The 22425-nt window shown below is 50.9% G+C and overlaps 1 protein-coding gene and 1 long non-coding RNA gene across 2 annotated transcripts; both read left to right on the forward strand.

The window, feature by feature from the left end:
• Nucleotides 1-2929: 2929 nt before the first annotated feature.
• On the forward strand, nucleotides 2930-14143 carry LOC108929778 (dual specificity protein phosphatase 7-like). Its single transcript, XM_018744547.2, has 3 exons — nucleotides 2930-4185; nucleotides 6072-6500; nucleotides 11473-14143. Exons 1-3 carry the CDS (start codon nucleotides 3783-3785, stop codon nucleotides 11778-11780), a joined length of 1140 nt encoding a protein of 379 aa, XP_018600063.2. The 5' UTR covers nucleotides 2930-3782; the 3' UTR covers nucleotides 11781-14143.
• Nucleotides 14144-15668: 1525 nt separating this feature from the next.
• LOC108929835 (uncharacterized) lies at nucleotides 15669-19499 on the forward strand. The gene is made up of 3 exons (XR_001965792.1): nucleotides 15669-15746; nucleotides 19097-19196; nucleotides 19369-19499. It is a non-coding gene; the product is annotated as an uncharacterized LOC108929835 (long non-coding RNA).
• Nucleotides 19500-22425: the final 2926 nt, after the last annotated feature.

Consider the following 22425-nt stretch of genomic DNA (forward strand, 5'->3'; position numbering starts at 1 on the left):
GGTGCTCTGGTTTCCACCCACAGTCCAAATATACATGATTTGGGAGTTCTGGTGACAGTAAATCGCCCATAGAGAGAGAGTGTGTGTGTGTGTGTGTGAGAGAGAGAGAGAGAGAGAGAGAGAGAGAGAGAGAGAGTGAGTGAGTGAGAGTGAGTGAGTGAGTGCAGCTTGTCAATACTGCGGTGAATGATGACAGCCAGCACAATCTCTGCCTCCACCCTGGTGGAAGCAGATTCGAACCGGTGCCTCCATTGGTGTTTCCCGCAGCGTCTCGCCACCCTGCACAGCTCAGCCCACATGTCAGAAATTCACACCCAGATCAACCATCTGATCTCAGTCAGTCTCACCTTGTTTCAGCTAAACTTATTTTTAGCTGCATCCCGTTTTGCCGAATTCTCGCACACACACACAGTTCTATGCAGAACTCTGTGAACATTGCAACTTTCCTATAAACCAGACCACACAGCCACAGAGGTAGAAAGACAGGCAGAATGTTGTGGCTAGATGAAACGAGCCTTGAGGAAGAGACTGAAGACAGCAGAAAAGGTAAAAATAAGGATTTACAGAAGGGAAGAACAATGTGTTTAACCTGAAATGCACATATTGAATAATAGGCCATTTTTGTTTTTAAGAAAAGACAACTGAGATATACTCTTACACAAATAATTACTTTTAAATAAGTTGGAAGATTAAGTGCATGTGCCACTCACGTAATAATCAGTATTGACATAAACCTCTTGAAAGCACAAAATAAGACGTTTGTGAACAAAGATCAGGTGAAGAATACACAAACATACCTGCAGTATCAGTAACCAGTTGTCTGGTGCAGGGCTGGACTGGTCTAGAGTCCATCCTGGAAGCACAGTGTGTGATACACGGTACAGCCTGGACGAGACACCGCCCCATCACAGCACAATCACACACATTGTGGGCAATTTAGAGCCACCAGTCTACCTGAAACACATGTCTTTAGACTACGGGGGGAAACCAGAGCACCTGGAGGAACCCAACGCAGAACATGGGGAGAACACCAAAACTACCCACTGTGCTACCATGTCACCCTGTTATTTTTGTAACACTTTGATGAGTGTTTACTCCTGCAGATTCTGGGACACTGACCCTAACTAGCAGTCCCTCGCTGCAGCGCCCTACGGTTTCAGATTCAGAACATCGGCACTGACCAGAGGCCACCACCTGCTCCTGGATCATCTCGATGCTGCCACCCCTTGAGGTTCAATAGCAGGTTGCTAAAGGACGCCTGTGGCCCAGCCAGAGAGAACCTCTTACTGACTGCTTGTGGAAGAGTGGAAGCAGCAGAACTGACAGTTTGGAGTAAGTGGAACTCATCCGGTCACATAAAGGGCCGTTGTTTTCAGGGTCAAAGCGCTGCGGCCTCCTGCTATGCAGCTGTGACCAAATTAAATGTTCCTCTTTTCAGAGTCCTCACAACAGCACCACCAACCAGTTCCTGTTCCAGTATTTTCCTGTCATACTTGTATTGTGTTAGCATGGCAGCTCAGCAGGTAGCGCTAGTGCCTCACAGCACCTGTGCACTGGGATGTGGATATGAATGTGGCTCAATCTCTGCGCAGTTTGCCTTGTGTTTCCATGGGTTACAGTCCAAAGACTCGTGTTTCATATGATTTAAAAGGTCTGTAGTGTGTGTGTGTGTATGTTATACTGCTCTGTAGATGTGCGAATAACTGTAGGTATTGTTACTGTAGTGTATCTAACACAGTAAATGACTTTGGATACAGGTGTCAGATAAACAGTTTAACAATCATTGTGTGTCGCTTTGGAGAAAAGTGCCCGATAAATAAATAAATGTAAATATCTGGGAAACAACTTCCTCAAGGGCTTTTAAAGCTGTGTGTATATGTTTATATGCAGACTATGTATATATTCTTACTGTTTCAAAGCCATATAAACACACTGCACATCTACAGACCCTTTTACTTTATTTATTTACTCTTTGTGGAGGGTGTGGTGGTGCAGTGGGTTGGACCAGGTCCTGCTCTCTGGTGGGTCTGGGGTTCGAGTCCCGCTTGGGGTGCCTTGCGATGGACTGGTGTCCTGTCCTGGGTGTGTCCCCTCCCCCTCCAGCGTTTTCCCGTGTTGCTGGGTAGGCTCCGGCTCCCCGTGACCCCGTATGGGACAAGCGGTTCAGATGGTGTGTGTGTGTGTATGTATTTACTCTTCCCAACAGAGATGTAGTAGGTCAAGGGCTGATGAGACTAACCCGTGCTAAGCAACCTGTAACATCCGTCAGGCTGTCACAGGGATCACGCAGATCGCATATCAGTTGTCAAGAAGAGAGACAGAATCCTGTTATTTACCAACAACAGGATTCCATGTGGGCAACGCAGGGGAAGTGGTGTGAGTGTGAGGGTTTCACTGAGCGGAGGGCTCCACCACAGCTGCTGCGGAATGTGTGTGTCGTGGTCACACTGTTATACTGTCTTTCATTCATTCATTTAATGTATGTGTCAAGTTCATCAAGTACCATCTCTTCAGCATCATCTCACAGGAATACTATCTAGGCAACTGTCCGTTCTGTCCCCATACGAAGGGTGCTTTGTCAGTGGCCATCATTATAATTGGGCCTTTTTTATTTAAGGTACTCTTTTTTTTCTAAATAGAAACATCTCATTTTCAGCAGCCATTAATGTTTGATAAAATTGCATTTGTCTAATAATAATTTTCTCCAAAGTGACTTGCACTGCCCATACATTGGACCATCAGTGATAACATTCTCTACATTTTATTGAATCGACTGATCTGATGGTTCATTGTGAGTACTTCACTTTGGATAAAAATACAAAGGGACATTCATGGTTTTTTATTTTTATTTTTGATTCTACTTTCAGTACAATTTCTCCGTTTATACTAGAACCATTTAAAACTAACTTTGCTAAATAAATCCTTCTCCTTACCATAACAATAATAATATATAATAACAATTTAGAACTTTTTTCAATTAAAACTTTCTATATAGTAAAGTAATTAGTTTGAAGTACAGGGTTTAGAGGCGCTACTTGCGACCTTGGTTCGAATCCCACTTCCCGGTGTAGGGATCAAGATACTTACGCCGAACTGATGGAGTAAATATTACCCCTGCTGTATAGTAAATGCGTTTGTGTAGCTTAATGTTATAAATCGTTCTAGAGAAAAGTCATAAGGGAAATGAACGGCATATCCTGAGATTTATGTGTCGATACCGTACGCGCTCCATCGGGATTCAGCGCAAAACGCGCACCGTCAGTTCAAGACGCGCCGGGCTGCGCCTTTAAAATCGCGCGCTAAGAACCGCCCCTCTGCTCTCCTCGGCCCCTCCCCCGGCCGTCACGCGGCAGCCTGCGAAAAACAGGCTCTTTAACTGGAGCTCCACAGTGTGGCTGCAGGAAGCGACAGACAGGAGGAGCTGCAGTAGCAGCAGCCGCCCCGTGCGCGCGCGCAAACAGACACATACACACACACACGCGCGCGCGCGCGCGCACAGAGAACATCAAACTGTGTGGCGCACAGGTCTCCTCGCCGCTTCAGACTTCCAGGGGATGAAACGAGACGTCCTTCATGGTTGTTTTTTTTTCTTTTTTTAAACCTTGTTCTCAGCACGAGCCCGGTCTTCCTCTTCCTCCTCCTCCTCCTCCGGCAGCAAGGCGACCCGCTCGATCGCAGCAGAGGGGCGCGCGCGCGCGCGGCTCATGCGCTGCTCTAGGTGAGACCGCGGGGGCTCCTCCGGACTGGCGAGTGCGCGCACTGCCTCTGCGCGTTCTTTCCTCATGAAAAACAACCTCTGGAGCGCCTCTCGGGACGCGAGCACGATGATGCCGAGCAAGACCGCCGAGTGGCTGCAGGAGGAGCTCGCGTCCGGCGCGCGCGCGCTCCTGCTGCTCGACTGCCGCGCGCACGAGCTCTACGAGTCGTCGCACATCGAGACGGCCATGAACGTGGCCATCCCCGGACTCATGCTGCGGCGCCTGAAGAAGGGCAACCTGCCCATCCGCTCCGTGATCGCGAACCACGAGGACAAGGAGAGGTTCGCGCGCCGCTGCCGCACGGACACCGTGCTGCTGTACGACGAGGCCACGGCCGAGTGGCCCGAGGGCGGCGCGTGCGGCTCCGTGCTCGCGCTGCTGCTGCTCAAGCTGCGCGACGACGGCTGCAAGGCGTTTTACCTGCAAGGTACGACGCGGCGACACCTCGCGATGAACCGCCCGGCCCTTCGTGTGTCCACCTACCCGCTCTTGCCTCCATGTGATCCTGCCTGCTGACTTCGGCGCAACTTTTCTCCTGACAGGATGATGCTGCTGCATCACTCAGTCAGTGCGTCGAGTAGTGGCGCCCGCCGCGTACATCCGTACTACTAGTTACCGGTGAATGTGTGCCAGCTTCGCGGGAGTTACGGGTCCAGAACACGCACGGTGCTTCCCTCCGCGACATTCTTCTTGTATTATTTCCGAGATGCTCTAGACTAGACTACTGTGGACTGACAGCGGCGGGACGGACGCTCGTGCTGGAGGTGGTGAGCGGATGCTGAATGAATGGGAGCCGCCGTCACCGTGGGATCAACTGCGCCTTTGACTTGTTTAAGCAGCAGGACAGAGGTGGTCGGTCAGTCGAGCTGGATCGATCCAGTACCCATCATCAGGCTTTAAGTTTAAGCACCAGCATCAGATGACTCGTTTCTACTCTCTGTTAGTTGTTCTACTGGTGTCAGTGGCTTTACCGTGCTGATTTACTCGTCTGGGAAACCGGACACCAGTGTCGGGGTCGGTGTTTTGGGTGCGGAGTGTTAAATTTGACCCCCTGCGCGCTCGCGATCGGTCGCGCTCGAGCGCTCGGCGATGCGGCGACGAAAATCCAAGCAGTAAGAACGTGTCCGAGACGGGGGATCGAAGCCGCGTCTCCGGTGACCGCTCTCTCTCGGCTCGTGCCCCGATCATGTCTATATCTCGCGGGACGCGCTCTGAGTCTCGACTCCGTGGGGGGGCACGCGGCGCGCGCCTGATCATCTCCTTAATATGTCCCAAAATGGCTCCGCCATGTTCTCTCTTTCCGACTGCGGGGGGGGGGGCGGGGGGTTAATCAGCACCGTGTATCATTTTTCATGAATGGAGAGACGGGCGGCTCGAAACTCACCTGCGAGACGCCTCCGCGCAGTGCGCGCGCACGGGGAACAGACGGCTGCTTGTTGTGCGGTCATTACTGTACAGCGGGGCTGCCGGAGCACGTGACACCCCCCCCGCTGGCATGGCGCGCTCCTCGGTGACGGTCATTCACAAAAGTGCACATGTCATGAAGCGCGCGCCTCCTCCCAGCTGCGGCCCGACAGCCGTGTTGTCGTGCGACATTATTTCTGTAAAGTAAATTGATATTTTTGGCTCCTGCTTGTTAACACACGATCGCAGTCGGAAGGTTACAAATCCCACATCTGCAATAGTACCCTGGAACAAGGTACTTACCCTGAAGTGGTGGAGTACAGGTGACCCTGAAAGAGGTAAATTAGTGTGAAATTAATACTGTAAGTCAGGTTGGAATAAGTAGTACAATAAAAATGTGAATATAGTTCTATGACTAACATGTCAGTCTGACATTGTTGCTGGCTCTGCACACAAAACAATTGTATTTCGGCAAAGTCCTCTCGCACCCTTGCCGTTTGGTTTCGATGTTGGACCTTGGGCTCCTCAGCAGGTCAGCTGTCCTGTTAGTGGGTGAAATGCTGATTCCACACAGCTAGTTTTTTTTTTTTTTTTTTTAATTTAAAGTGTGGCTGTAAGAAAGATTGACCTGTTTGCATGAATGCTAATACAAGTTTGAAAAAAGAAAAATGACTCACCAATAATATTACATACATAAAATTTAAAAAAAATAATAAAAAAAAAACCTTTTAGATGTGCTGCTTTAATCAGTGTGACTTATATTCCCAGTTGTGTAATTCTTGTAGGTGTTTTACCGGTGTAGGACTCAACAATAGTGAATTAAAATGAAAAATGAACTGTGTGCACTGCGTTCAGTAAAGCTTGACATCATGGCGAAAGGAGGAAAACGTGGTTTTACACCTGTTCCAGGTGGGTTCAACAAATTCCAGACGGACTATCCGGAGCACTGCGAGACCAACCTGGACACCTCGTGCCCCAGCAGCTCTCCTCCGGCCTCCGTGCTCGGGCTGGGTGGTCTGCGCATCAACTCGGACTGCTCCGACGGCGAGTCGGACCGGGAGCCCGGCAGCGCCACGGAGTCCGAGGGCAGTCCGCTTCCCAGCAACCAGCCTGCCTTCCCCGTCCAGATCCTGCCCTACCTGTACCTGGGCTGCGCCAAGGACTCGGCCAACCTCGACGTGCTGGGCAAGTACAACATCAAATACATCCTGAATGTGACGCCCAACCTGCCCAACATGTTTGAGCACGAAGGCGACTTCAAGTACAAGCAGATCCCCATTTCGGACCACTGGAGCCAGAACCTGTCACAGTTCTTCCCGGAGGCCATTTCTTTCATTGGTGAGTAGTGTCTCGCTCTCGCTCTCACTTTCTGTTTCTCTCACACACACACACACACACACACACACACAGAGGAGTCTGGTGTAGGACTGTGGGCCCGGGGACGTTTGCATGGTTCCTCTCCAGTGCCGACCTAGACGGGAGTTTCCAGGCTGCACTAGGAGGGTCAGGGTGTAAGTTCCACGTTAAACAGAGGGTTGTGCTCCAGGTTGTCCGGGTTTCCATTTGCTCAAACTCCCTGATCTGTTGTGGCGGCACGGTGGCACAGCGAGTAGTGCTGCTCTTTCACAGCACCTGGGTGGTGTGAGAGGACATGGGTTCTGCTCAGTCTATGTGGAGTTTGCCTGTTCTCCCTTTGTCTGTATGGGTTTCCTCCGGGTGCTCTGGTTTCCTCCCACACTCCAAAGACATGCTGTTCAGGTTCACCCATAGTGTGAGTAGCAGAGAGAGAGAGAGAGAGTGTGTGTGTGTGTTCAGCTGATGTATGGATGAGTGACCCAGTGTAAGTAGTGTATCTAGCAGTGTAATTCACCTTGGTGAATAAGGTGTGTGGACTCATAACACTACACAGAGTTCATTGGAAGTTGCTTTGGAGAAAAGTGTCTGCTAAATAAATAAATGTAAATGTATGTCGTCTAGGGATCTCAGCTGCTCAGCCTTGTTTTGCTGCGAGTTTTTGGAAGTTGTCGACTCGAGGTCCAACGCTCCAGTGCATGATGATGCGGTTCAAGCAGAAGGTGTGATGCGCTCATGGTGAACAATCGGCGCATGCAGCTGATGTGCTTCAGGGTCGGGAACAAATGACGAAGCCCTCCATGCGTGGCCGGTCCAAACGCAATAATTTCTTGAATGTAGATAAAGATGTACTGGGCAGCCAGTAGTGCAGTGGTTACAGCTACTGCCTTTAGACCCAAAGGTCACGGGTTTGATTCCCACCTCTGGCTGCAATACCCTTGAGCAAGGTACTTACCCTAAAATTGCTCCAATAAAATTACCCAGCTGTATAAATAATGATACGTTGTAAGTCGCTTTGGGGGGAAAAAAGCCTCAGCTAAACGAATAAAAGTTAAATAAGGTATTTGTTGCCAGAATGCCTTTGGTTCCAAGCTGAATCTTCATAAAAAACTGGATAATGACGCAGCACTTCTGCTCTGAGCCTCAGCCAAGTAATGTGTTCATTGAGCTGTACAGGATGAATGAATGAATATTAATTATGGCCTGCAGTATGTACAGCGTGCTCTCTTTCTGTGGCGACGCGCTGCCCGTAAATTCGAGCAATTTTGCAGGTTACCGATCAAGTGAAGTCATAAAAACGAGAAACGTGCGTAAATACGCTGCCTTTGCTCCGTCGACTCGTTCGTGTCGGCCTCTTTGTGTTTGCAGATGAAAGTGTCTGCGCAGTCGGCACCGGGCCGCATGCTTTCTTGTGTGTTTTTCTTAACCGCACGACTGCGGATGGTACTTCGCTGCGCCTTTTCAGGAAATACTCTCTCTGGAAAGTTCTTCGTATTCGCAGTGAGGTTTGCCTCTGAACCGAAACCCCGTTCCCCTTATACCTCACGCTCTTCTCGCCGTTATTGTTGCCCGAATGGTGCTGTAGCACCACGATTGGCCACCGGGGGCGCCGTCTCGCCATTGCCATGTGGAGGAAGTGGAGCAGCCCTGTATCCGTGCGCCACACGAACGCGAGTGTGTGATGGCAACAGTGGTGGCTGCAAAAGCATGTCCTGCGGCGCCACGCTTCTCGGGAAGAACATCTCGGGTTCTGAGGCAGGGCGTCTGCCGGCAGAATCGCGTTCAGCTTCCTGTGTGAATGAATGAACTCGCTGCCATTCATCACTTCGCCCGCGCAGCGGCTCAGAGGACCGAAGGCTGCGCCGAGCATCCACACGGCCCCTTTGCGGTCACCCCGCCTACCATTCACACTGAGATTGACATTAGCATGAATAGCATAGTTGTGAGGTCAAATTCTGACTGAAGGACCCAGGTTCGAATTCCCACTACATACTTCATTCAGCTGAGATTTTTCTCCAAAGTGACTTACAGTGTTAATCTACCTACAATTATTTACCCATTTATACAGCTGGGTAGTTCCAGTGGAGCAATTTAGGGTAAGTACTGTGCTCAAAGGTGCTACAGCTGGAGGTCGGATTCAAACCCATGACCTTTTGGTCCGAAGGCAGCAGGTCTAACACTACACTATCGGCTGTCTTCAGTACTGGATGGTCTTTACCCTAAACAAATAAAGTAGGAGTTATCGTATATATAAATGGGTAAATCAGTGCAAGTACCTGAGTGTACAAACCTCAGAGCGAACATTGCTTTGGAGAAAAGTGTCAGATACGTGATGAATAATGACGATAATAATAATTATTACGGAGGACGTGCACAGTATAACAGGTGCCTGCAGCTGTTGCCAGATGTTCCAAGCTGGCTGGTGTGTGCTGGAGCTCGAACGGTAGAGGAAGGAGTAAGCAGAGGTGCTCTCCAGGCTCCGCCAACATCTGCTCTCTGCGATGTGCAGCTGCTGTTCCTCTTTGCTCAAAGATTCAGCGCTTATTTGTGGCTCAAGGTTCTGCCCAAAACAGAGCTTTGAGCTGTGGCTCGCTTATCTTTGAAGCTTCATCGTAAGTCCTTTTGGTCATGTGGCCGAACCGATGCAACCGGGGGGGTGTCGGTGGGGCAGTAGCGACCCTGCTGTGGGGACGGTTACTGCGAGTGTGTGTGGAAGGAATACGCCGTACCTCATTATTCACATTTATTCATTTAGCGACGCTTTTCATCCGAAGCAACATGACTGCGAAGTAAACAAAAGTGCATTGATGTAGTTGTGGACACGTGACTGTTGAAGCTCAGTGGGTCCAACACCTTTGGACTGCGTGTCGAACTGAGGGGAAGCATAGGGATGATGACCCATGGTGTTGGACTCGTTTATGGAGCTGTCAGATCATCATGAGAGAAGTGGTTCTCAAAGAGAGGGGTTTCAGACCCTTATAGGATGTAGGAGGGATTCAGCAGCGCTGAGGGGTACAAGGAGGTTTAATTTTGTAACCTTGTGAGTGGGACCACCTGGCAGCCGGAGATGGAGAAGCTCAGTGCTCTTGGTGGACTTCAGGGACCGATCAGGTATCATTTACTGTGCTGCTGCGCCGTAGCACGAAACTGTCAGTGTCCCAGTTCTGGAATAATCTAACTGCATGGCCACTTGATCAGTGCGTGCGAAGCAGAGTGAGCACGAGAGCCACAGCGCCCTCCACCTACTTGTGCTGGCTGTCCTCTGTGTCCCTGTGTCTCCCCGTGTCTCCCTGAGTGACTGTGTTTCGCCAGGTGTCCCATCATGTTCACGTAAAGCCACTTCCCTGTCGTTACATCCATAAATACGGTAAAACGGTGGAGGGACATGTAGGTTCTGTTCTCCATGAATGGCTTCATTCATTATTTTTTCTTCTTTTTTTATGGTGGAAAACACAGTATCCAAGATGCATTCTGCCATTTGGATGCCGGCAGAATCACATTCAGCTGTAGGTCTTCTATAATGTGCAATGTCACATATATATATATTTTAATTCTTGTAGCTGATGAATTTCCCCAAAGTGAATGACAGTCAGGTTTTTAGACTAAGCTGCTTACACCGATTTACCCATTTGTACTCTCTCTCTCTCTCTCACTTTTATTAACTGCCTATCCTAGTCAGCGTTGTGGTGGACCGGAGCCCATCCTTCAATTACTAAGCACTAGGCTGGGAAGAGTAGGGTACACCCTGGATGGGGCTCCAGTCCATCACAGGGCAGCCGCATACGCACACGGACACAAACGTGAGGAGAACATACGAACTCCACACCGCCGAGTTGGATTCAGACCCACAGCCCAACAACCCAGGTGCTGAGAGGCAGCGGAGCTACTGTACCTCCAGTGCCAGCGTGCAACGTCCCATTTATACAGCAGGGTAATCTTTGTGTCGTTCAGGGTGAATGTCTGCAAGGTGACGGGTGTCTACTAGATCGCTTCCTGCCCCACGGTACAAAATATGTCAAGAACACTGGATGTTTAATGATTTGTAAAGAGTAAAATTATCAGTGCAGTGAGAACTGTGGTGTGAGCGGTGTCTTCAGGAATAAGCATGAGCAATAAAGCGGCACATGGGTGTTGGGTCCGGTACATCTAACAAGGATAAAGGGGATGCAGCTTTGCCTCTCTCTCTCTCTCTCTCTCTCTCTCTCTCTCTCTGTGTGTGTGCGTGTGTGTTCGTTCAGCATTTACATGCTACATGTCACGTCACCCCCCCCCCCCCCCCCCCACCTCAGCTGACCTCAATCTTGAGAGATGCAGCTGAAGTCAAAGTGCTGGCGCTGCCATGAATTGGCTCAAATCAATAAACAAGTCACATTCGGTTTTTGAATAATTTATAGCGCATATTGATGTTCCGTTTGTTTGGCATGTTCCGATTCTTATCTCTGCTGTATTAATATTTCACAAATGGATGCCCCTAATTCGGCATCGGCACATTTAGGAAACCCTAAAGAAGCTGGAAAACGAGGGAGCTGTGCATGCGTGCGCACATGCATGATGCTTTGTGTACGGCTCTGCTCACACACCTGGCTGAAGAGAAACTTGACCTCCTTCGCATCAGCCTTGTACACTAAAGCGCTTCCACAGCTGGGTAATTTTTACTGTTTCAGCTCAGTGTAAGTACCTTGATCAAGGGCACCACAGCAGGAGGTGGGACTTGAACCCAGGACCTTGCACTGGCACAGGCAGGCCTAACCACCAGCAGGGTCCCACGATTTTTAGACAGAAACAAATCTCTGCACGGCGTACGCGAAGTCTCGGCTGCCCCGCGTTGTGCTGGTTTTACCACGGTATTGATTCCGGCGGTGGGTTCTCCTCTGCCTTTGAGCTCGTGGCGCTGACCCCATGTTGTCGAGGCGCGTTGGCTCAGCTCTAACGCCACTCTTGTCCTTTCTGCTCCCAGACGAGGCTCGCTCCCAGAAGTGCGGCATCCTCGTTCACTGCCTGGCCGGCATCAGCCGCTCGGTCACCGTCACGGTCGCCTACCTGATGCAGAAGCTGAACCTGTCGCTCAACGACGCCTACGACTTCGTCAAGCGCAAGAAGTCCAACATCTCGCCCAACTTCAACTTCATGGGGCAGCTACTGGACTTTGAGAGGACGCTGGGGCTGAACAGCCCGTGCGACAACCGGTCGCCCGGCGAGCAGCTCTTTTTCACCACGCCCACCAACCACAACGTGTTCCAGCTGGACACGCTCGAGTCGACGTGAGGGCGCCGAGGGCCGTTCTGCTGTTCATTCCTGACACGCGTTGTCCTGGCCGGGAGACCAGCGGGGTGCCCGGAGCGCACGGCACCTGGGAGCGTAGCGTCGAGAAGCTTGAGCTGCAGGAGTCGACCCAGAATGCCTTGCCGCGACGCAGTGATTGAGCCTTTGGACTGTTTTTTTTTTTTTTTTTTCTTTGGAGAAAGGAACCAATGGACAGGAATGTTTCCACCGAAGAGCTTCGTACAAAGAGCGGAAGAAGAAACAGGAGCACCCCGTGCATGTTGCGACCGCACCCGCTCTACCGCATCAGACGGACAGAGACAGGACACCGTTGAGGGCGTATGCATGTTGCATATGTTACGGATGTATATATTGTGTGTGCTGTGTGAATACATATAAACGTATATAATATGATTTATATTATATATAGTGTTACACACACAAAGAAATTGCCCGAAAAAGCGCCGGAACAGAATCCCAGATTTTAAGGGAAGAAAGCGCCAACAGAAAGGAACTGTTGCCATTGTGCGTTTCTGTACTCTGTTTCACCGCGTTTCCGATGACCTCACGCCGTTGGCTCCGTGGCGACGCCTCTCACACGTTGGCACTTGAAGCTGCCACTCGACGCCCATGAAGGGCCCCTCTGAGGCTCGGCGGGACGCCCAGTTCTAGGCCGTGCCGAGTCCCCGCAGCTGGAGTGTCGAGTTCCGGACGGGTCGGTCGGCGGGGGGGGATCGGGGGGGCGGAGTCTCCGCTGGATGCTCTCGCTTAAACGAGCTCATTGTTCCATAACGGTGTACGAAAAAGGACCTTTTCTGTTCGTCGGAGCCAAGCTTCCTCCGAGAAAGTGTTTTATTGTGGGCAGCATGAATATTACTGCTATTATTACTGTTATTATTACTGCTGTTGTTACTGTTATTACTGTTTGTACTGCTCATTACGCCTCCTGCAATGCTCTCCCAGCAGCTGGAGGTACAACGTGGGGCCCGACGGCTTGCGAATTTACGGGTCAGTTGCGAACGAAACGGCGAGACGTGGTTTTCTTTACGTGCGGTCGCGGCTCCTCGTCCGGTGGGTGGGAGGGTCGAGGGTTCGAGTGGCGCGGGGGGGGGGTGGGGGCCACCGGAAGAGTCGGGAAGGTTGCTTTCAGCCGGCCTTACGAACTTTTTAAAGCATCTCTAATGCTGACTGTTCTATACCACGTTTGTAAATGACTTAATCATGTTTTGAAGTGTATGTTTTGTTCTTTTTCGTAGAAAGGAAAAGCCTAGTAATAACCAACAGCCACAGACGTCTTTGCGACGGTTCTCATTCTCTGCAATATGAAGACTTTGTAGTTTTTTTTTTTCTTTATTTGCAAATGCAGGTCTTTTTTTATTTTCCATCTGTTTTTGTACGAGAATTCCTGAAAATCCAGCAGAGCTACTCAAGCAAATGAGGTTTTTTTTTGAGTTTTCTTAATTTTTTGAAATTTTTAAAAAAAAAAAATAAAAAAAAAATCCTGATTTGAAAAATGACTCGACTTTCACCTTCCGAGGTATCGGGAGGATATTTTAAGACTCGTAGTAGGAACAGCACTTTAACCACTCGGCTGTCTCTGTTCCGTTTGGTCGTTTTTGATTCCAATGAATATTTCCTGTGGGACTTTATACGTTTTTTTGAACTAATGTCCCTCCTGTAATGTTATTCTTGTGGCCTTTCAGTCATTTTTGGCTAATATGCAACCTTAACCTCTTGTTCTTACTGGATATTGTACTTTGTACCTTGTTTTCCACACTTACCCTAACTGGCCTTGTCTCATACAGTGATTATATATAAATATGTATGAAATACATTGACATAAGTCACTTTTCTTGCATCCCAGGATGAAAATCTTATTCGGAATGGAGCTTTTACAGTTATTTATGAGAGAAGAGATGTTTTTACTCTCAAGCTGCTCCTCAGGAGGAAAGTTTGTCGTTTCAGCGCTACGGAGAAAAACTCCGCGTATTTCCAGGACGCGGGAACCTGTATCCGCGTCTGAAGCCGAGAGGGACGGACGGACGGACACACACACACACACACACACACACACACACACACACACACAAACAGAGAACGGGACATTACATATATTTCTTACCTCACAGAAGATTTGTTCAGGGATTTTTCTGACAATGCATCTGCGTCCTGCTACAGCTTCTCACACACACACACACACACACACACACACACACGTACGTCAGACGGCTGTTTTGTATGTGATGTATACATTTTCTAAAGATGCAATCTATATATGTGTATAAGACTCGGCTTGTTTCCAGGGCGGTGGTTCTTTGTGATTTATGAAGGATATAAAAATTGACCCAATGTATTGTATAGTGTATGAAAAGCAACTCAAGTCATGTTTATACTGCAAATAAATATTGGGATATTTTTTCTGTAACCTGTGGTCTGTGCTCTCGTTTGGAGTGCGAGGAAGGCGAAGAAAGTGAAAGCGAAAGGCTGCCTGCGGCCTCGGTCAGGATATCCGCCTTCTTGGATCAACGTTCCGGCTCTTTCTCTACCTCCCCGTTGCTCCGTGACCCAAATCGGCAGCGCCTGGCGGCGCGGGGCCGAGGGCCGTACCGCTGTAAACGGCGCGTGAGGCGTGGTACCCGCATGGTACCCGCATGGTACCCATAGTCAGAGTAACAGTCCCGTTCCCATCCTGTCCTCAAATTGCTGCACGGGGTCTTTCCTTCACTTCCCTCATTTGGAATTAGGCACTGAGCAAGAATATGTGAAATGAACATTTATTATGGGCTATCTCAAACTGTAAATGTGTTTTTTTTTTTTTAAATTTTATTTTTTTTTTTTAATATAGATGTGATCACCCTAAGCCGTATATTGAGGTGATGGATGGACGGTTTCGCTGGGGATGAAGGTATGTCCTGCACATCTTTTTCTCTCAGCTTTTGCCTGGTATGAAACAGGCTCTAAATGGCAAAAAACAATAAATATTAATTACAATAGCAATAAGACAGTCCTAGTTTCCCTGCCCTGTGTTGAGCGGAGCTTCGCCGAGCTCTGTGTTGCCGTCGTCGTCGTCGTCCTAATTAAGTCACGTGATGGCGAACGGCCGAATGTGTGTCTCTCGCCGCCCGATCGATTATTCAGCGTTTGGATCCCGGGGCGGAAATCGTCGGGGGCCCGGTGCCGCTTGTGATTCTCCGCACGTATTTTTGCAGAACCGCGTGCGGCAGGCTACTCGTACCCGGGGCGGGGCGCCTCGTTTCCCTGGAAGCGGGGAATAAAAACAAGCTCCTTACCCAGCGTTTGGCCGGAGAGGAAACGAGCGGGCGATTAAGAAAAATGCAGAAAGGTCCCCCTGTCCCCCTGGAGCGACGGACAAGCGTTTTATTGCGCCGCGCTCTTCGTTCTTTTGTCTCGGGACATTTATCTGTGTCCCGTGCCATGCTTAGCGTGACGTATAAACCTTTACGCAGCAGGGTCAGGGTTAGTACCTTAATCAAGGCCATTAGAGCGAGTCCTGCGACTCAAACCCAGGTCCTCTGGGTGTCTGGTACGGCTCTAGCCGCCGCGCCCCCTGCTGACCTCGCGCGGGCGGAGCAGAGTCGGCGCCTTCGTGCGAATCCGGCCTCGGAGGCGCCGGGGTCCGGGTCCTGCCGCTCGGCACGTCAAGGCGGGCGAGGGCGGTCGGGCCTTGCTTTCTGCAGCCGAGGTGACGCATCCGCTCGCCGCGTGCGTGAACCCGCTTCCTGTTTGCCCGCGGTCGGCGTTCGCAGGCGACGAGCGCATGTGACCGTGTTACATCCGATTGCTCAACGAGCCGCGTAGCCGCTTCCCCCTCCCGCAGCCGCACGGGCGCATCCGAGCTGGGGGGGGGATCCGCGGTGCATTGTGGGAATAGGGCGCGCCGTCGAGCGCTTCCCTGAAACGGAATCACGGTGAATGACGGTCGAGACCGAAGTGCACGGGTGACACGCGGTAAAAACGTCGTTTCCCCCCTTCCGTCCGAAGGCCAGCGCCTCCGTTTCGCTCTCCGCTCTGTTTTTATGGGCTCCGTTCGCGATTTACTGCCGAAGCGCCGTGACCTTTGACCTTTGGCCTTTTGGCTTCCGCTTCGCTTGCTGAGAAATAGTGCTGCTGATTCCGAAATAAAGTATAAGAATTGAGCAGCACAGCCCATTGAGTGACTCTCACACACACACACACACTCTCTCTCTCTCTCTCTCTCTCTCTCTCTCTCTCTCTCTCTCTCTCACACTCACTCCTCTGGCCCGTCTTGAGCTCCACGCTGATAGGGATCGATCTCGAACCCTGGCAGCTCCTCTCCTGCCGCTCCCGCACACTTCAGCGTGTCCAGCTGGGAACCTCACACACGTTCCGTGTGCCGATTACACCATTAATGTTATTAATGTTAATAATAAAACTCGTTGCCTTATTGCATGATTAAAAATATGAAGAAGGAATATTAATTATCATTGTGTTAAGAAATATTATGAATTTATTCATTTAGCTGATGCTTTTCTCCAAAGCAACTTACAGTGTTAATCTACCTACAATTATTTACCCATTTATACAGCTGGCTAATTTTTACTGGAGCAACTTAGGATAAGAACCCTGCTGAAGGTTACTACGGGTGGAGATCGAACCTGCAACCTTTGGGTCTAGAAGCAGTCACTCTAACCACTACATTACCAGCTGTATTATTTATTGTTATTTCTTGCTTTGCTGAAGCTCTTATCCAAAGCTGCTTGCATTGTTTGGCTCATTTGTACAACTGGGTAAACCGATGGGGTAATTCACGGTAAGCGGAGTACAGTGGAGCGACGGGCGCCGGTGGCCTCGGGGTGGATCCTCGGCAAGGTGCGGCTCTTTCGCAGGAAGCGCGGCTCCTCTGGGATCGGTAGCGCCCTCCGATGGCTCATTTTGGAAGCGCGCGTTCTGTACTTGGACCTAAGAGGGGGGACCCCACGCCGCGGCGGCCGCTCACCTCTCGCCGCGGACCTCTCTTCTGCGGTCGGAGCTCGGCGCGCTCTGGTCGGCGCCGAACGAGGGCCGCTGGACACGCGCCGCTACAGCGTGTTCCAGAGACGCCTCGCATTTACATAACAGCCTTCAGAACACGCCAAACGATGATAAACGCTTATTAATAAACACGTCCGCCTATAAATAGCCCCTAACTGGGACAGAAAGGACTCGGTCGCCTTTCGAAATGACAAATTTAACACGAGAACTTGAGTCACATCTGAGAAGTTTAGATTTCTGTTCTCTTTGACTGGAAGTCTGGTTTTCCGGCACTGAATGCGCTCCGTGCGACAACACGCTGACAAAGTATCACTCGCAAGCACGGCGTGTGCGGCAGGTGGCGCGGTGGTTAGAGCTTCTGCCTTCGGTTGTGAAGAGCCTGGGTTTGAATCCCATCTCCTGTTGCAGTGCCCTTCATCGAGCTACTTACTCTGAATTGATGCAGTAAAGTTAGACTGCTGTTGGGCGGCCCCGTGGTTTAGTGAGTAGCGCTGCTGTCTCACGGTACCTGGGTGGTGCGAGAGGACATGGGTTCGATACCCGCTCAGTCCGGATGGAGTTTGCATGTTTCCCCTGGGTGCTCTGGTTTCCTCCTACAATCCAAGGATTGGTGGCTTTAAGTTGCCAATGTGTGAGTGACACAGAGAGAGTGTTCCGCTGAGTGAATAAGTAGCGTATCTAGCAGTGTAAGTCACCGCGGTGAATAAGAGGTGTGGGCTGATAACACTACATAGCGTACGCTGGAAGTTGCTTTGGAGAAAAGTGTCTGCTAAATAAGTAAATGTGAAATTTTCATGTATCAGAAGACAGGGAGCAGTGAGAAATGTAGTGGTTAGAGCTGCTGTGAAGTAGTGTTTAAATGGGTAAATCAGTGCGAGACTCTTTAAGAGACACACGAGTAAATGTAGGGGTTTTATGGGGTCTGGTTTCGGATGGGGGGGGCAACGTTTGGCTCTTACAGCCTTTCAAGGTGGTTCATATTGTTTTTGTTTTTGTGTGTGTGTGTGCGTGTGTCCCAGCACCTGGGTGCTCACTGGCCAATCAGAGAGCTGCTTTCAGTGCCGACCGACAGCTGGTGCGGTGGCTCCGCGGCTCACCGTGCTGAGGATCAGATTCTGAGATGTTCGGAGAAGTGCTTCCCAGCGGCGTCACTCTGAGCTTCCGGGCCGAACGGGTTTGAACCCCTTTGCGTGTCTCTGAGCCTCTGCTCTCCGACATTGTCCCGTGTTCGTGGGACGTCTATTTCTGGCGGGACCCGTGTGCCGTCGCTCTGCGAGGCGCCGCGTTTTTCCCCCGCTCTTGATCGGCGTGACTCACCACTGTTTGAGAAGAGCTGCTGAGTGTCGAATTTGGTCACACGTTAATTTTAGCTACAGAAAAGCGAGATAATTTACAATCTGAGCTCTTAGCAACTTCTCGCTCGGTGACTGTCAGTCACCGCTTGTCCAAATCAGGGCCCCGGAGGTCCAGAGTCCATCCTGGAAGTCCAGGGTGCGAGACCGGTGCACCGGCTGGACACCAGTCCGTCACAGGGAACCCACACACACAAAGGGGGCTTTAGTGTCACCAGTTCACCTGAAACACATGTGTTTGGACTGTAGGACAAAGCCCACACAGACTGGGCTAGAGTAGGACCCGCATTCAAACCGTACCCGCTGCACCACTGTGCCGCCCTCCCAACACCGCATTGTGCCTTTTTCTCCCTCGCTGCGTAATCTCAGCCAGTTCACTGTGAGGCTCTGCAGGGACGCACGGGGTTCTAATGCCCAGAGTCATACCCGAGCCCCCCCCCCGATGCGGGTGTGTCCAGGGTCTCGCTGAGAGCAGCAGTGAGGTGTTTCCTCAGCCCTCTGGCCCAGGGACTCGCACGCGATATCCAGGCGTGAGCCGCATGCAGGTGAACGCCTGTATTTATGGAGCAAGAGGCAGGAGGGAGGCGGTCTCAGATGCAGTGAAAATGGACAGGCGGACACCGATGGTCTCGGGTTCAGGAAAACAGTGCGGACGCAAAGCGGTCCTCGTTTTTTTTTTTTTTTTTTTTCTCACTGAACCAGAGGTCATGATCGAATGAAAGGAGCTCGAGCTTCCGCGGATCGGTTATGAAGATGCGCCTCTGGGCCGCGAAGATGAATGTATTAATAAAGCGCATATCACTGTAATATCAGGCCTCCCCCACAATAAAAATGAGAGCTCCATATGAAATTAGCATAGATCTCTTACATCCCCTTAAGCGAGACTCCTGCACCCGGTCCAGTCTACGGACCTGATTTCGAACACGTTCAACAGCAGAGATCTCTGTTCTACAGCCCTGATCTGAGAAGGTCCGGTGAGGCTTGGAGCGTCACTGCTTTCCTCTTCCTGGCTCTCGGCACGTGTGGCTCTGGGCTCTCATGTAGAACACAGGAGGTGAGTATACTCTGTGATTTACCCCGGTGACCTTTTCATTCTAGAATGTTCTACAAGGTCTGCAACGTCTCTGCGTGAAGCAAGAGCTTAAGCTGATGACGGAGAAGAACCTGTTACCTTCCAGCTCTAAGGCAGGAGGTGTGAAACGCAGTCGTTGTCTCGGTGTTCCGAGGTGGAGGTGCGTGGGTCACCGTGTTCCTTAGCGACGCCCTCGAACCCCAGACAAGCCCAGAGGAACGACCGGTTGGACGTTTCTGACCTCGCAAAGCCTCCCACCGACGTGTCTCCGTGACGCCCGGAGAAGAACAGGTACATTGCGGTCTTCATCTTGAGCGTATCCTCCTCCGTGGAGAGTCCAGCCAGTGGACATCAGGGCAGGAGGACACATCTGGACGTGACTGTGTCTCTCAGCCATCGGTCGGCAGCAGGACCCGCATGTCCAACTGTCCAGCTGCTTATGGGCTCACAGCCTTATTAATAACCCTAAGAGAAAAAGATCATGTTCCGCTTCATATTTCGAGGCACCTGTCACACTGACTTCTCCCCCGGCCATGTGCCGCTTGCAGTAAAACAAGGTAATTAACCACTCGTGGCATTTGGGGAGATTAAACTGCTTACATTTACAGGTCACATCACTGTCTATTGTTAGTGCATTTACATTTCTTAATTTTTCCGACACTTTTCTCCAGAGTGACTTACAACATTAATCTCCCTACAATTATTTACCCGTTTATACAGCTGGGTGATTTTACTACAGCAATTCAGGGTAAGTAGTGTGTTCAAGGGTGCTATAGCTGGAGGTGGGATTCAAACCTGGGTCCAAAGGCAGCAGCTCTAACCACTACACTACCAGCTGCCCCATATTATTAACGTACCTGTTTGACACCTTGTCTAATTTAACTTACAGTGTTAGGATTTGAGGGGGGGCATGGTGGCGCAGTGGGTTGGACCGGGTCCTGCTCTCCGGTGGGTCTGGGGTTCGAGTCCCGCTTGGGGTGCCTTGTGACGGGCTGGCATCCCGTCCTGGGTGTGTCCCCTCCAGCCTTACGCCCTGCGTTGCCGGGTTAGGCTGCGTATCCCTGCGACCCCGTATGGGACAAGCGGTTCAGAAAGTGTGTGTGTGTGTGTTGGGCTTTGTACCCCTAGATACACCGATTCATCCATTTATACAGCAGGGTCATTTTTACTCAGGGTAAGGACCTTGATGAAGGGTACACTTTGATTTCCCTAAGTTGAAACGTTTTCTCAAGTTACAGCACCCATTAGAATAAAGTACTCTATTTACTGTATTTTAAAGGGTTCTCTCAAAAAATGAACAAGGAGTCTAAATTCCGGCTCTTGGGCGAAGTGTGTGCTGTGTCACACACACACACACTGTGTGATGGTGTCAGTATGACACAGCAGGTGCTGTAACACCTTTCTCATTTTTTCAAAGTGTTGCACTTATAGGACTTGGTCTGATATTTATATTAATCGTGTTATTCAGTGTAGAATATTTTAGCATCAAGTTAAAGGCCAAAAATACACCCAGCAGGTATTTCTTTTCGTTTCTCGGCCGCCTCTGTCTTGCGTTGGCGCCTGCTTGATGGGTTGCCGGGCAACAGGGTTGGTCCTGAACTCTCTCATTTTGGGCCCAGCGGGGCCCAACGGGTCTCCTCTCCGCGTTCCCGTCCGCCGGACCAAAAAAGCGCGGCCCGGGTGTCGGCGAAGGCGTGCCGCGGATGTTTGTAACCCAGCCGCACGGCGTTTACGTTCATCGCCTGGTTCCGTGTGCTCGTTCCTCTCTTGAGAAAAAAGCAGGAAGATTCGCGGTGCCGGCGAAAGGCGGAGCTAATATTTGCCGTCCCTTCAGGGATCCTCTGTTTGCCTTGGGCACCGATCACACACCCGCTCGCCTCACGGCTCACCCTTTGCTCTTTATGAACACGCTCAGATGGTCATTCGAAGGGGGGGGGGGGGGGCTGCGCTCTAATGTGGAAAAAAGGGTCCGTCTGCGTCCAGGCCAGCAGATAAGAGTCCACACGTCCACCGGCCTGTTAAACAGTAACCGGCGATTGCGCAACACCGCTGTCCTTGACACTCGGCCGGATGGGTGTGGGGGGTCGGGAAAGGGAGAAGCGCACCGCCCTCGGGGGCGGGCTGCTCCACCGCACGTACGCACGGGGTCACGGGGTCACGGCGAGAGCGGCGGATGTACCCGTCACGCTTCGCGAGCGGCTCATAAAGCCGTAACTGGTGCCCAACCGATTATATAAGTGAACTTCCTGTGCAAATGCGACACCTGGAGCCCTGGGTGCGACTCCCTCCGTCCGCAGAGAACGAACGCTTGTTAAATATTGACCGGGCGCTCGTTCGCTCCTCCCGCGGATAAATCGTGCCGTGTCCGCGGGGTCTCTGATAACGCGCTCACCTTTGGACCGGATGCCTCCGGGACGCCCGAACGGCTCCGCCGGGGGTGTTGCGGACGCGGCCGAGCAAAAAAAAAAGTCCCCTCCGGCGTCTTTACCGCAAGAAAACGCCGGATTGCCGTGTCTGCACGGTGACGGTCGATTTTAATTTCCGCAATCGCTGCTCGAGTGGCGCTCGCGTCAAGGCTGGATCCCGGGTTCGAGTCTCCGCCGGGCTGCGCCGGGGGCGGGGTCGGATCGCCAAAGTCCTCCGGTCCACGACGATAAGACGGCGAAGCGCGAAGGACCCGCTTCTCCGGGTCCGTGCGCAGCGATGTACCGGCAGCGCGGCGAGCAGGCCGCTGTCCGAAATGCGCGCCTCCGCTGTCACCGTCACCATCGCTGTCACCCCCTATGATTTCACACAGTGAGCCTCACTTCTTCCCGCATGTTTCTCTGGAGAACAGAGGTGCCTCGAGAACCCGGGAGCTCTTTTGGGCAACGAATCATTCCGTTAAAGGCCGATGACCTGAAAAGTCTCAGCTTTTCATTCGTTTCTGTGTTACGTATAAAAACGGCGAAGGAGACAAACTGCAGCCGGTGCTCTTTGTCAGTCAGTACAGACACTCTTATGAAGAGACATGTATCTCTCAGATTTTTTTTTTAAAAAATTGATATTTCTAGATTGAATAAACTAGATTAAAATTTTTTTTTTTTTTTTTTACTCTTCTGTTCAGTTTGTGGGATTGGGGGCCTTTAGAATATTATCAGTTATGTTAGTATTAGCAGAAGTGCAGCTGCCTTCTTCTATAAAGTGCGTGCATGCATGTGTGGGGGTGTGG

Source organism: Scleropages formosus, chromosome 22, assembly GCF_900964775.1.
Source record: "Scleropages formosus chromosome 22, fSclFor1.1, whole genome shotgun sequence".
NCBI classification, from domain to species: domain Eukaryota; kingdom Metazoa; phylum Chordata; class Actinopteri; order Osteoglossiformes; family Osteoglossidae; genus Scleropages; species Scleropages formosus.

Coding starts and splice junctions, on each gene's coding strand:
- LOC108929778 (XM_018744547.2), top strand. CDS start 3,783: ATGAAAAACAACCTCTGGAGCGCCTCTCGGGACGCGAGCACGATGATG. Junction 4,186..6,071: donor CAAGGCGTTTTACCTGCAAG/GTACGACGCGGC, acceptor CACCTGTTCCAG/GTGGGTTCAACAAATTCCAG. Junction 6,501..11,472: donor GGAGGCCATTTCTTTCATTG/GTGAGTAGTGTC, acceptor TTCTGCTCCCAG/ACGAGGCTCGCTCCCAGAAG.